This window comes from Aplysia californica, unplaced genomic scaffold (genome assembly GCF_000002075.1).
Source record: "Aplysia californica isolate F4 #8 unplaced genomic scaffold, AplCal3.0 scaffold00184, whole genome shotgun sequence".
Taxonomy (NCBI): Eukaryota; Metazoa; Mollusca; class Gastropoda; order Aplysiida; family Aplysiidae; genus Aplysia; species Aplysia californica.
This window is the reverse complement of record NW_004797454.1, coordinates 368454-381433: the sequence shown is the minus strand read 5'-3', so window position 1 is coordinate 381433 and position 12980 is coordinate 368454. Positions and strand designations below refer to the sequence as shown.

The 12980-nt window shown below is 39.7% G+C and overlaps 1 protein-coding gene across 15 annotated transcripts in view; it reads left to right on the top strand.

Moving 5' to 3' along the window:
* Nucleotides 1-7493, top strand: part of LOC101848886 (stathmin) — a 36941-nt gene extending 29448 nt beyond the window's left edge. For all 15 annotated transcript variants that reach the window (XM_005098476.3, XM_005098468.3, XM_005098475.3 and 12 more), the window contains 2 exons: nucleotides 1368-1517; nucleotides 2875-7493. In XM_005098476.3, coding sequence (XP_005098533.1) covers nucleotides 1368-1517; nucleotides 2875-2946 — 222 coding nt within the window. In that variant the 3' untranslated portion in view covers nucleotides 2947-7493. The remainder of the gene's footprint in view (nucleotides 1-1367; nucleotides 1518-2874) is intronic.
* The last annotated feature ends 5487 nt before the right edge of the window (nucleotides 7494-12980 follow it).

Here is a 12980-nt window from a genome sequence, read left to right as displayed (position 1 = left end):
CGGGTGCTCTGGTGTTGTTTGCTCCTTCTTTCCTATTAAACATCTATCGTCCTTTTCTCCCCTCCTTCTATTTTATGTTTATTACTCTCTCGTAACACCTCTAATCTTCTGCACTTATATGACCTTATTGTGTTGCAAGTGCCGTAAAACTCTTACTAAAACTAAACCTGACCTGGTCCCAAAGATTTCAGTTTAAGCAGCCTCAGCTGTATTTTTTAAAATTTTTAGTTGTGATTTAAGGAGGCAGCCATGGATAGCTCCTTCTTTATTGCTCTTGTTTTTTTTGCCCGATTGTCTGGTATTGTCCCGGCACAAGTTGGCTGTTATAATGTCGATGTGCATCTTGAACTTGGAAATGAAGAGGTGGGGGGGGGGGGGTAATTTGAAGACAATCACCTGTATGAGCAGCCAGTTTTCGCTCCAAAAGCCCTCTGGTTTGTTGGGTTATTGAAAAAATTATTATAATTGCATTGTGTGAGATGGCTACTTTTTCCTCCACGTAAAGCCCTCTGGGTTGTTGGGTTATTGAAAAAATTATTATAATTGCATTGTGTGAGATGGCTACTTTTTCCTCCACATAATAGGTGGCTGTCTTAGACATTTTTTACCGTGTCTTGTCCCAGATGTGTTTCAGAGGAGGGATAAGAGCACTCACTGTTTGGGGAATTTCCAACATTTAGTGTTCAGGATATTTTTCTTGGAGTTTCACGGACCTAGAGCTTTCTATGACTCGGGTTGAGAGTCATATAATATACAACACAACTGCTTGTTTCTACTTTTTGTGAATTTGGTCATAGATATGCTGTAGTTTTTAGTAATTGTTAATGTTGTATGTTCAGTGTCTTGGCTTTATATTTGTGATAAAAATCATGATGCACATGGAGGGGAGGGGGAGGGGGGTTATGGCATAGTTTGTGTTTTCATTAGCAAAAAGTATTGTCCATTTCGTGTCTAATATTTTCAGTAAATGTACCAATGTTGTTTGGCTGTGTGCATGAGGAGGAAGGGTTATTCTCACTTTGTAAATGGCCATTCACTATGAATCATCCCTCAGGTTCACACCATATGCACACATCTCCTTTCCATATCATTTTTAAGCTGATCTCATTCCTTCCCCCCTTTAAAACTGGTAGATGTACTCTTTGTGTGGGTGGGTGGTTGGTGGGTGCTTTGGTGTGGTTTGCTCCTCTTTCCCATTAAATATCCATTGTCCTTATCTCTCTTCCTCTTCTTTGTGTTTTTACTCTAGTAGTAACCTCTAATCTTTGGAACCTATATATATAACCTATTTGTATAAAAAAGGCTGTAAAATTCTTACTTAAACCTCAAACTAATTATTTCTGCTTTGGTTTCCCTCCTCTCTTCAGGCCAGCCACATCAATGAAGTGTGTACTGCCAGTGAGAACAGAGGCCCATCTACTGATGAGCTGCAGGAACAACTGGTGCAGAAGATGGAAAATGCTTTGAAGAACCGCGAGGAGCAGCTGAGAAGCTTGCAGGAAAGACTTGCAGAGCATGTAGGTTATAGTTAGATTATTCCTGGTGTAGAATGCGTCATTTTATGCTACTAGTCTGAAGTATGTTGTTTTTTTACAGTCAGTTTATATTCATCTAAGTTACACTGACCATTATTTTTTCTTGAATTAGTAATGTAATACTTTACTGAACTTTTACTGAAAACAGTGTCATTTTATTTTGAGAAATTTATAAATTATTAACAATTGGAAAGAATGCTTTCGTAGAATGTGATACGCCATTTCCTGTTTTTGTAAGACTTATCAACTTGACAGTTTTAACTTTTACCAGTATTAAACTTACTTCTTGGTTTGTGTTTTTGCTGAGAGGGGGGGGGGGGGGGGGTGTTGTTGTTTTTTTTTCGGTTCCTATCCACAGCTTGAAAATAATCAGTGTCTGCGGTATTACATTTAAACTTTTGTATTACAATTGCTGTAAATTTTTCGTACTTAGACTAAAAACTAAACGTGTCTCTTGGTGTGCAGCACTACATTAATCTTTCATCATGCCTTTTTCTGAAGTAGTGCAGTGGTGTGTGTGTGTGCATATTTTATGCTAAGTGCAAGATTTTTGGATTCACAAATTATGGAACATTATTGAGGATTTTGGTAGACAGAAGTAGGCCCACCACCCCTACCTGTTTTTGACCTCTTTTCTGCTGGCAGCATGTTTATGTTGTCATTTGAGCCGGATGCAGTCCTGCATCTGTCAGAAATATGACCCTTTTCTATCAATTTATCCAGCCATTTAGGCTACCTCCCTCCCTCCTGAAGCCCAGATGCCTGAGCTGTTAAGTCAGATGTTTAAACATAAAGACAAAAGGTGTTGACAACAAAGTGACTAGTAGCATAAGAGGACAGGGATTTCATGCTTCTATGGCCTCCAAGATCTGCTCCTGAAACTTGGGGTGTGTTGAACTAGGAGGTTAAATGGTTGCCTCTTTTAAGTGGCCACAGTAATATTAGTAATAATGAAAATCTGACCCCTTTGTGGACATTCTGTTAGCTCAGTCGGTATCATGCTGGGCTACAGTCATGCATCTGAAACAGGGTTTCTTGAACAAGAGTTGTTTGAGGAGTTTCAAAGGATCTCCTCTCTTCTCCCCCCCCCCCCCCCCCTTTGTGGTGCACAATTTTGCCAATGGAGTATGCATAAACCAAAATTTGCGGAGCAGCCGATTTTAGGATTTTATTTTTCAATTTACCGCTGTTTTGGGATTAATAAACTTCTTTTTTTCAGCCAACTCCAGTGTAATTTTTTCCTCCATTTAAGATATATTGCCTACTTATTTTGCATCTCTTCGGAGTAGCAATTTGCCTTTATGTTTAAAATATGGTGCCATTTTCTTTTGTACCACAGGAAAGTCGTATCAAGGAAGTCCAGAAAAAGAAAATCACTTCTTCTGGGGATGGTACAGAGAAACAGGAATAGACTAATCACAAGAAGTAGTGGTTGGTGGAATAGGAATTTTTCGACAGATACAATCAAGAAAGCGCTGATGACAGCATTTAAAGAAAAATCAAATACATTGACTTTTGACTTTGTCCACACTTTTTGTATCGGGGCTAGCAAATTGTCATGAGTAAGGTGTGTCACGTACTTTTACTACATTGGACCATTATGTCTAGACTCTATCCCTCGGAACATTTTATTTTACCTCATTTACTCATCTTTATTCTTTATGCCCTTTTTCTTTTCAAAATTCTTTCTCTTTAACTTCCTCAATCTCTTAAAGATGTTTGCTGCATTTCTTTTTGTTCTGTCTTAACAATTTTGAAGCAAAGATTGTATCTGAAGAGTTATGCCACATTCTAATATTGCTGACACTGCCCTCATTTTAGTCTTAGTTAATAGTTCAAATCAACTAGATAACTTGCATTATGTTTATAGAGAATATCTATATGTGGACATGATGGTGCGAGTGATTACTCACTTTATTATAATTGTCATGATAAATTTACAGAAGTCTAGCTTAGGCAGGCTATAAATCTGAAGTATCAACAGTTTTCTATAATATGAACCATTTGCCTTTTGGTCACTCCTCAGTTACTGGCTGAAAGTCTGTTGAAATCTTATTTAGAAATGAGTACTGTGGCATTTCGAGCTGGTCTGAAGTTAAAAGACATTTTTTTCCCTATGATGATGATATCTCCAGTTTGAAAAGTAAACGAGTCTTTCATCATGCAGTAGGCCTACTGATGAGCAGATGTGAAATGCTAAACCGGATGTAGAAAGAAGTCTGGTGCGAAAGGGTTTCTAATCTTTTATATCCTGAATAAATATTTAAAAAAGCTAGTAGTGCAAGCGCATTGTCGTTGTAAAATGCTCTAAGGCAATGGTTTAAGAAGACTTGCCATGTTTTTGTAGCTTTCTTTATAGATTAGTGTGGCCTGGTAGTTCCTATGAGTTGCAGTTCACAGCTAGAGAGTAACATCTCAAATTTGCCGTGAGTGCTTCCTGTGTATGGCCGCCAAAGTACACAAGGGAGAACTGTGTAAAATTTGCCATTATCACAGTTCATTTTTATAACATACTCATTGTATCATCTACTTACACATCAAGTGCATTGTTCTGTTTGTGGAAAATAAGCATATTATGTTTAAACTGCATCTTATCCTAAGAATGTGTGTGATTGTTTCATTAAAAGGCCCCTTGTGGTTTGCTGAAATCAGCATTGTGTGCTTTGGTTGTGCGTTCATTCACGCAATGAGTCCTGATAGGAAAAGAATAATTTTCCCACTTTAATGTCATAGGCCTTGTCTATTGTTTTGTAAGTACAAATTTTCTCCCCACACGCTTTGAGCAAGCCTAAAGAAGATCTTCAGTGTAAAATTGTGTGATAATGCTGTGCGCGTCAGACAAACCTTGTGGCCTTCAGTGAGTCTCCTTTCTGACATAAATGTGGTCCTTATTGACTTTTGCTAAATTTAAGTTTAGTCTAGAGTTTTGGGTGCTAAGATGGCTTCAAGCCCTGAATTATTGCTCTTTTTTTAAAGCCTCCATTTTCTGCCCAACATTTTCATTTTTGTTGACACACAGTGTCCTGTTCTAGAACAAATAAAAAATTTCCTCATTTTTTCCCCTCAGTACTCATTAGAAGGAACAATTTTTTATTCCATAACGTCTTACTATTGTGAGAAATTTTATTTTCCTTGACAATCTGAATCTGAACCGGACATTATATGCTTGACAGAAACAAATTTCATTATACTTACAATTATATTTTTGTTCTTCATATATACTGATCATTGCCTTAATGCTTTCTTACCATTTTTACATCATTATTCTTTTGTTTGTGGTAAGATTTGTATTTAATGATAGATTTGTGCATAAGTAGGTGTGTGTAATGTCTGAAATTGCATAAAAGCATGTTCATCGTATCTATCGGGTGTTCTAGTTGGCCGCAGAGAATTTGGTTTCATAAGTGAAAAATCAACAATCCAACGTTGAGAGCAGATGTGTCAAAGATGCAGTCATGTCCACCCAGCAATAACTTCCTTTGTAATGCAAAAAGTTTTGAGGAGATGGAGGGGAGGGGGGGTGATTCCCTCTGTATCATTCTTAATCTGCCGAGGTTACACGGGTGGGTGGGAGGTAATCTTTTTGCCACTGCTGGTTGCTGCTGATCTCTGCCTCACAGTTGTGTTGTCACAGTCTTTGTTCCGTCTGTAAATCCTGATCACAAGATGAGATCAGAAACTCTTGTGTGAGAGGCTTGTCAAGTCGTACACATCTTTGGGTTTGTGTGTGTGAGGCCTAAATTGTGGGTGACTTTTTTAAAAAAATTCCGCTGATTGTTCTCAATGTGCTTTCTGTGTTGAAGAAAGTCCTAGGTTGTGTTGCTCTGCTCTACCCCTCCTCCTTCTTCGTGTAATTCTATTCTAGTTGTGTGGGTTTGTTTCCCTGTGGATGTACAAACCTTTTTAAAAAAAACAAAACAATGATCCAACTTCCGTGGCCCCTTTCATGCTTTTCATATTTTGCTGAAAATATTACCTATTGCCATACTCATCAGCTATGCATGGTTACTTTTTTATTGCTTTTTCCCATTTTGTGCTTTTCAGCACATTGCAATGTCAAATTAAGTTGATTTTTTTTTTTTTCTTTTTTTACTTTATACACACGTCTTCGGCCCCGATTTGCAAAGTCAACCGCAAGTATTCCGCTGCCTTTTTTGGGTGCAATTTCTATTGTGTTCATTTAGTACCAAGTATTTTTAAGATATGGACATTAGCTGTTACTACAGTGTTTGCTGTTTTACATTGTCAAACCTTGTATATATGAGTACTTAATCAAGTTTTATGTCTCTTACTACGCACCGAAAAAAATAACGTTCATTATTAAAAGCATCATACTCTTCATACTGTTTGTCATGTATGTTCCTATGTAGTTTTTGTGCTGTAAATCAAGTTGGTCTCTCTCCATCCCTCCATCTCTCTCGCTTCCACCAACAATAAGTTGAAGTTGGAATTTACTAAGAATTCAAGTTAAATTTTGTTTAAGACTTTCTTGTTCCTTTGATTTTAGATTTGCATGGACACTCACAGTTCACTTTTTATAGCAGGGTCTGACTTTTCGATAACTCACCTGTCCAGCTAGTATTTTCCATTTTGCTTGCTCTTCAATATGATCTACCAACAGCAAGCCAAAGAGTGCTTCCAACCTTGCACAGGCTCTTTTCTCAAATTTTCATCACTTCTCCCAGATGGGAATGTGGATGGTTCCAGTCTAAGACAGTGGAGGATCGTGTTAGTATGTTGAGTGCCTGTAAAATGGCTGCTTGCCTTTATGCATCCCCAGAAGCTGAGAATGTTGCAGGTTCTGGTGGGGGTAATAATGGCATTCAGTCTACTGTTCAGAAGGAATATATGCAGTGCAAATGCAGTCTGTAATTGTTGTTTGTATTCCAAGTCTCGAAACCTTCATTACTTAACAAAGGCACTGTTCACAGGCCCTTTATTTGATGATGCGGTTGCGAGCCCTATAAAACTTTTACCAAACCAAACCAAACCTTTTACTTTTAATTTTCTTGTCAAGTTTGGTCAAAGATTTCTAGGTGTGCTGCAATTCTGACTTTGTGCTGGTCAGTTTTTTGCCTGTTAGATATAATGGTACGGATGTTTACTCTTGATATGGAATGTCTCAACTGGCACAGGCTGTCTTGTCTTGACCTGCCACTGATCAGACCATGTCCTGACCTCATGATCCGTCTCAGTAGATGGGGGGTCAGGTCTGTCAGTGGTGCGACTATTGGACGTGTGCCCTTAGTGAACTGTGAGAAGAACTACCTTTATATTATCAACAAAGTCAAACTCAAATAGGCTAGCATGATACCTCATCATTATTAGGTAGAGAGAGAAGTTTAAGATATCAACTCTTGAAGGCTAATAATAAAATCAGTTAGATTTTAATTCAATTGTGGGGTTTTATTAAGGTGTTATTGTCTGTTTCTTCTAGCTCTGTTTCTTTTGCATTGGAACACTGAGAGACCTTGTATTTTCTCGTACTTACTTCTTCTGATACGTAAGCTAGTAACAATATAATCATCATACTCATAATACATGTTTTGTCTGCTTGTTCTCGGTCATTCATAAACTTGTGTGGTTTTTACCTTCCAGATTTATCTCTTTGTCTACTAGGAATTAATTACGCATTGCATGCATCGTATTATGCACTATTGTTCACATTGTCGGGACCAGTTTATGCTGCTTGCATCGAGTTTGTTTCAATTCACAAAAGCTGTACTACTTAATTTAGTGTTATGGTATTATTTTGTTGTTACCAGGGAAAGCAGATTTTAAAGAATGGTGTCTTTATTGCTGTTAAGATAAAAGAGTGAGAAGTTTCAGCTGGAGAAACTGCCCACAAGCTTTTGATAGCCATTGAGTTGTGTTTTTGTGTTTGCCTCCGCTCTAATGATGCCGCAACAAACGCGTACATGTATTCTTTGTGTTACTCAATAAATTTATCGCAAAGCCTGTTCTGACTTGTTTCCTTCATTGTTTGACTCCATTTCTATACAAGTGAAGGGTTTCATGGCAAAATGCACTAGTCTGGCATGCACATAGTAAAATCAGGGGATGTGGCAATCTTTTTGTTGCATGCATACAAATTTTGTTATGTATTGTACAATCAAACCTCGTTATACCGCCACCCTTGGGACGGGCATGAAGTTGGTGAAAAGCAGGGCTGGGGATTCAACAGGGTTCTTCTGTTGTACAGCCCCGACTGCCCAATGGCAAGGAACATGATTCTGCTGTGCGATCTGTGTTTGAAAAGTGTCCTTTTCTTGGTGATACATTATACCGAGAGTTTTCTCTTTCTCGCGGGAGAAAGATTGAGGAGCAACCAGTGGGTGTTGTGTGCAGCTCTGGTGGTCAGTTTGCTGGCAGTATTGTGGGGTAAATTTGCATTAGTAGTTAAATAAAGACCGTATAAATCAGACAGTTGGCGGTGTGAAGGCGAAAATACTGTTTATGTATGGTATAGGCATTCCTTTTGGTTCACTGGCAAAACCTGGCAGTACAACAGGGGGCGGTACAGTGAGGTTTGACTGTGGTTGTATGTGTTTTAAATACATGATACATTTCGTGACCTCAGTACTTTCTTGTCGTATCTCCATTTTTTTCAACAGTGAAAACAGTTCATAACAAGGAGTGAGCTTAAGAAGAAGTCACATTTTCAATGTTTTAAAAAATGGAGATACGACAAGAAAGCACTGGGGTTGCGATATGTACAAACAACTGCATATAATATATCCAAGTTTCTTGAATGAGCATGTTGCCTCTAAACTTGCTTGGATGAACCATGACTTACTACTCTACTTCTTGTTATCTTTCATTTGTCTGTGGTTAAACGGGATAAAAACAAAGAAATAATATGTAGTTCTGTATGATCCTCTCAGGTCATTGCATGTGGGTCTAAAACTAAAAGTAAAGGTTGGATGGCCAACAGAATCTCAACAACCTTTAGAGGGTGGTTGGCAGGTGCTCTGGTGTGGTTTGCTCCTCTCCTGTCGAACATGTCATCCTTAATCTCTCCTTTCTTTTTTGTGTTTATTACTCTCTTGTAACACTAATCTTCAGCTCTTAACTGACTTATATATGACCTTATTGTGTTGCAAGTGCCGTAAAACTTACTAAAATATAAAAGAAAACAAAAACACCCATAAATGAAGGCTTCTGCAAAATAAGGTTCTAAGTTATACATGTATCTAACAGGTTTCTTTAAATGTTACCCTATAGCGAATCAAAAAGGTAATGGAGGTTACAGCATAGGCCTACACCTAAAACATTTTTTAAAAGTTGACCAATTTTCGTCAACACCACACTTTAAGTTTAACGTATCTTCGTGTGACTCCTGAGTGATCAAGTAAGCCATCTTCTCTTTTTCGTATTTGTATTGATACTTGTCAGTGTAAAGGTGGCGCAGACAGGAAGCGCTACATTTCATCTTTATATATATATATAATATAAAGGCTCCCTGGAAATGTATCTGAAAAAATTTAAACATTAATCATTTACTGTATTATTTATTGTCGGGAGATGGTGTGTTCATCATGATAAAGAAACTTCTTAAAAAATGAAATTATGGGACAAATTAGAGAGAAATGTATTTATTTTTGTTTGGTCACTGGTCTAAAGGGGAGCCATGCAAAGTTTCATTCTCGTTGGCTGAACAAATGAGCTAGAATTTTTTTTTACAACTCGGACATTCGATAGTGGACAAGCCAACTAAAAAAGCAGAGGGCTAATGAACAAGCTAGGAAGGATGGCCCAGGATAGAGATAAATGGAGGAAGGAGCTTGTATGTGGCCTATACCCTGCCAGGGGTGAAAGTACTGAAAGGCATTGATGATGATGATGATGATGAATGCAAGGAAGAAGAAAGGGGAAGCGACTCCTTTCTTACTATTCAGATCAGCAGATTGATGCTTGGCCTTGTGTAACTTAGTATTTTAACCAATTTTTATTTTTAGTCATAGAAAACACGTGCTGCCAACTTTTTGGAAGGATGAAAAATAGGAAAACCTAAGGATGTTTAAAAAAAAATCTAAATAAATTCCTTGTCGAAATGGCCGCGAAACCTTATGCAGCCTGAGATGAATGCCTCGACCAAACTGAATGAAGAACAAGGGAATTTGTTACAGTTCCCATGAAAAGTCCCCATTAAGCTTTAGAACAAACAAGAATAAATAACAAAGCATGGAATTGTACAACAGCTGCGTTTTATTTTCTATAGAGATCATCTAAAAACTGAATAGACGGCAAAACAACACAAAATAAAAACGGGACGTTCCCATTGAAGGGTGGTTGGCAGCTTCCCAGCTCCTCGTCTCCCCGTTCCGCATAACAAAGCCAGTCTCTCACTCTCACTAGGCTAGAGATATCTTTTCTATGGGAGTGACCACATTTTCGCCATTGTTCAAAACACAAAAGAAACGGGGTACATCGACTGGGCCTGGCGGGATAGCGAATACCTCGTCTTAATGGAAATGACCTTGGTTTTGATATATACAGTATTCAGTGTTTGTCGTGTTTTGCAGCTTACAGATTACAAATTACAACAGAATCATGAATGAAATCGAGGGTGTCAAGGAAACCCCGAAGAAAACATAATAATATCACAACTGAAAGAGCTGCGGTTCTGGCCTACCATAGAAAACTGCATTCCCCTCGACGCTTAAGTGACGGCAACAGAGGATGAAAAAGTAAAAGTAAAGTAAGATGAATGAAAATTGACTAGCAGTATGTTGTTTGGAACTGCGCTAGGCCTAGTAACATTTTAAAACAAATACATGTATTCCTCATGAACTCTTCTTGTGTCTGGTCCTTATGATTGTAGACAGTGAACAGGTTCTATCTTTCTTGCCCCTTTGCCTGGATACATCTACAAAGTCTCTAGATATTGTCAAAGATCGTAGGCTACATAACACGATCTTTGATAGGCCCTATTTTAATGTACGTTTCCTTCGATTTATTTCTACTCCATGTTCTCCAAGGCGTGGACGCTAACGTAACATAGGCCTATACCCTATACATGTTTTCTGTGTGTAGAAACCTATGTTTAAAATTACATGTAGTCAGAAAGAAAAAACTGGGGAAAAAATAGCCTAACTTCGTGATGATTCAACAGAGCTAGGCCTACAGAATGAACAACGTACAACTTACACTGTCTAGCTGTATTCGATTAGAGTACCAGACGATGATAGGCTATCAATACACACAATCAATACCACAGACTTTTGCCTCACATTGTAAAATTGGTGAGCTAGAGACTGACAGAAAACACACACACACACACACACACACACACACACACACACACACACACTCAGAGAGAGGGAGAGAGAGAGAGAAGATGAGTTTGAAGCAAACAAGTGGACAGTTAAAAACAATAATATGCATCACATAACCCCCTTCAGAGGCAGAACCCTTCAGAATAAGAAGATCTAGAATCTAGGCATACTCGCGTTAAGTTTATTTTAACAGGTCTCCGCCTAAGAAGATCCCACTGCTTACAATCCCGGGTCGCTTTTAAGATCCAGCTGTTTTAAGAAAACAGATTTTTTACTATACACAAAAGCCACCCTTAATATGATCCCGATCTGATTGACTCTGAAGGTCTACAGTCGGCTAAAATCCCGCATTCTAAATAATAATTTAAGAAAGAAAAAAAAACAACTGTCCGGGCACAGCCGATCAACCAAGAGTGAAAAGTTGAGGTCATTGAACTGCCCGTAGCGTCAAAGACCAGCCTTTCTCGTGAATGTGATCACACAACATAAGCGCTGTATAACTCGATGAAACGGTATGATGTTACGGGATCCGGCTCACACCGAGGTGTGAACTGACCGACGCGTTGGCTTTCCCCAAACATCGCACTCTCATCAGAGCTCGCTCCACCTAAACGGTGCCCTTTGCGGATGGGATCGGGTCGGGTCAGGTCGGGTTGGGGACGATCACCTCACTCGTCGGCTGAAAACAAACGCGTTTGTGTTTTAGGCGACGAGTCGGGCGCGATCGTCCAGTCTTGTGCCACGATAGCCGCTTTGCTCCCTCAATCTGACTAGCAAACCGACCCGACCCGATCCCCCAATGGGCACCACATCACTCGCTGGGTGGGTAAGGCCTTCAAGTTCGCTCCAGGCGGGATCACAATGGACTGTGAACTCAAACAGACCATTGCAGCAGTTCTATATTCCCGAATTAGCGAAACAGACTACAATATAATTGGTGTGGTCACGATAAAGGCGGGGGGACTCAGTCAGACACGGAAAGCTGTAAATTTTGGCCAGGTAAAGGGGAGGGGCAACTGGATAAGCGTAGATGTTGAGACTCACGTTTTGGATAATAAGTGTAAATGGTATGCCTCATACCATTGTGATTGGTCATCAAGGTTGACCACTGTCATAAACCCACCCAGGGGTCACGTCAGTTCATTTTAGAGTAAAGGGAGACCATTTTACGAGCTACGGGCTTAAGAAGATCCCACATTTTCCTTGCCCCCAAGCACCCGGATCTAAGGCGGAGACTACTTTTTTTTTTTTGGGGGGGGGGGGGGGGGGAGGGGGTAAGTGTTTTACGGCGCTCGCAACTGCATAAGGTCATATTAGCGCGCGGGACACATTAAATATTTTCAGTTTGTAGGAAATTTTTAATTTTTGCCCGGATGATGGCTGAAGCCTACTCTTATCGATTTTGGACCACCAAGGGATCCTTAACGTGTACAACTTGCACACGGGACCTCCGAGACTTTTCGCCTTTGTCCGAGAAGGCTAGGTGTAGATCTTTCTTACCATAAGATCAGGGGTATGGCTGAAAGACAGCAGTAAAAAGGAGCCAGGGAGTAGCAGTAGAAAGGTTGCAGAAAGAGTCAGGATTCGAGCCCAGAGGAGGGAGCAAAGGGGGTGAGGGGGTGGGGGAAGACAGTGAACACGAAAGCAGACGACTGAACATTTCTAGAGAGAAGGAAAGGAGGTTGAAGGAGACAATTTTAGAGAAGAAAAATTTCCATCGCTAGATCTCTCCGGATTCGAACCCGAGACTTATTGAATAAAAGGCGAATACCTTAACTTCTTGGCCATGAGGACCCCTATACATACATATATGTATGGGAAGGGAGTTACTATAATTTGTCCAGGCCACGAAATAAAGCACTCGAACAAAGTAGGTTACTCCTATTTTCGCGGACAAGGCTCCCTAGTCCTACGAAGACCTTACGTTGCTCCTATACAAATAAAAAGAATGGTAGTAACAGGAGGCCCCAACCAGGAAAGCGGGGCTGGGCAAAAAAATCGATGCTTCTATGGTAAATTCGCGAAACAAACAATCATTAACATTTCCAATGGGTGTCACCAGTAGCAACCCCATAAACATCAGAAGCTGGGATGATGCACACCGGTTTCTGCCCGGCTCTCTCTCTCTCTCTCTCTCTCTCTCTCTCTCTCTCTCTCTCTCTCTCTC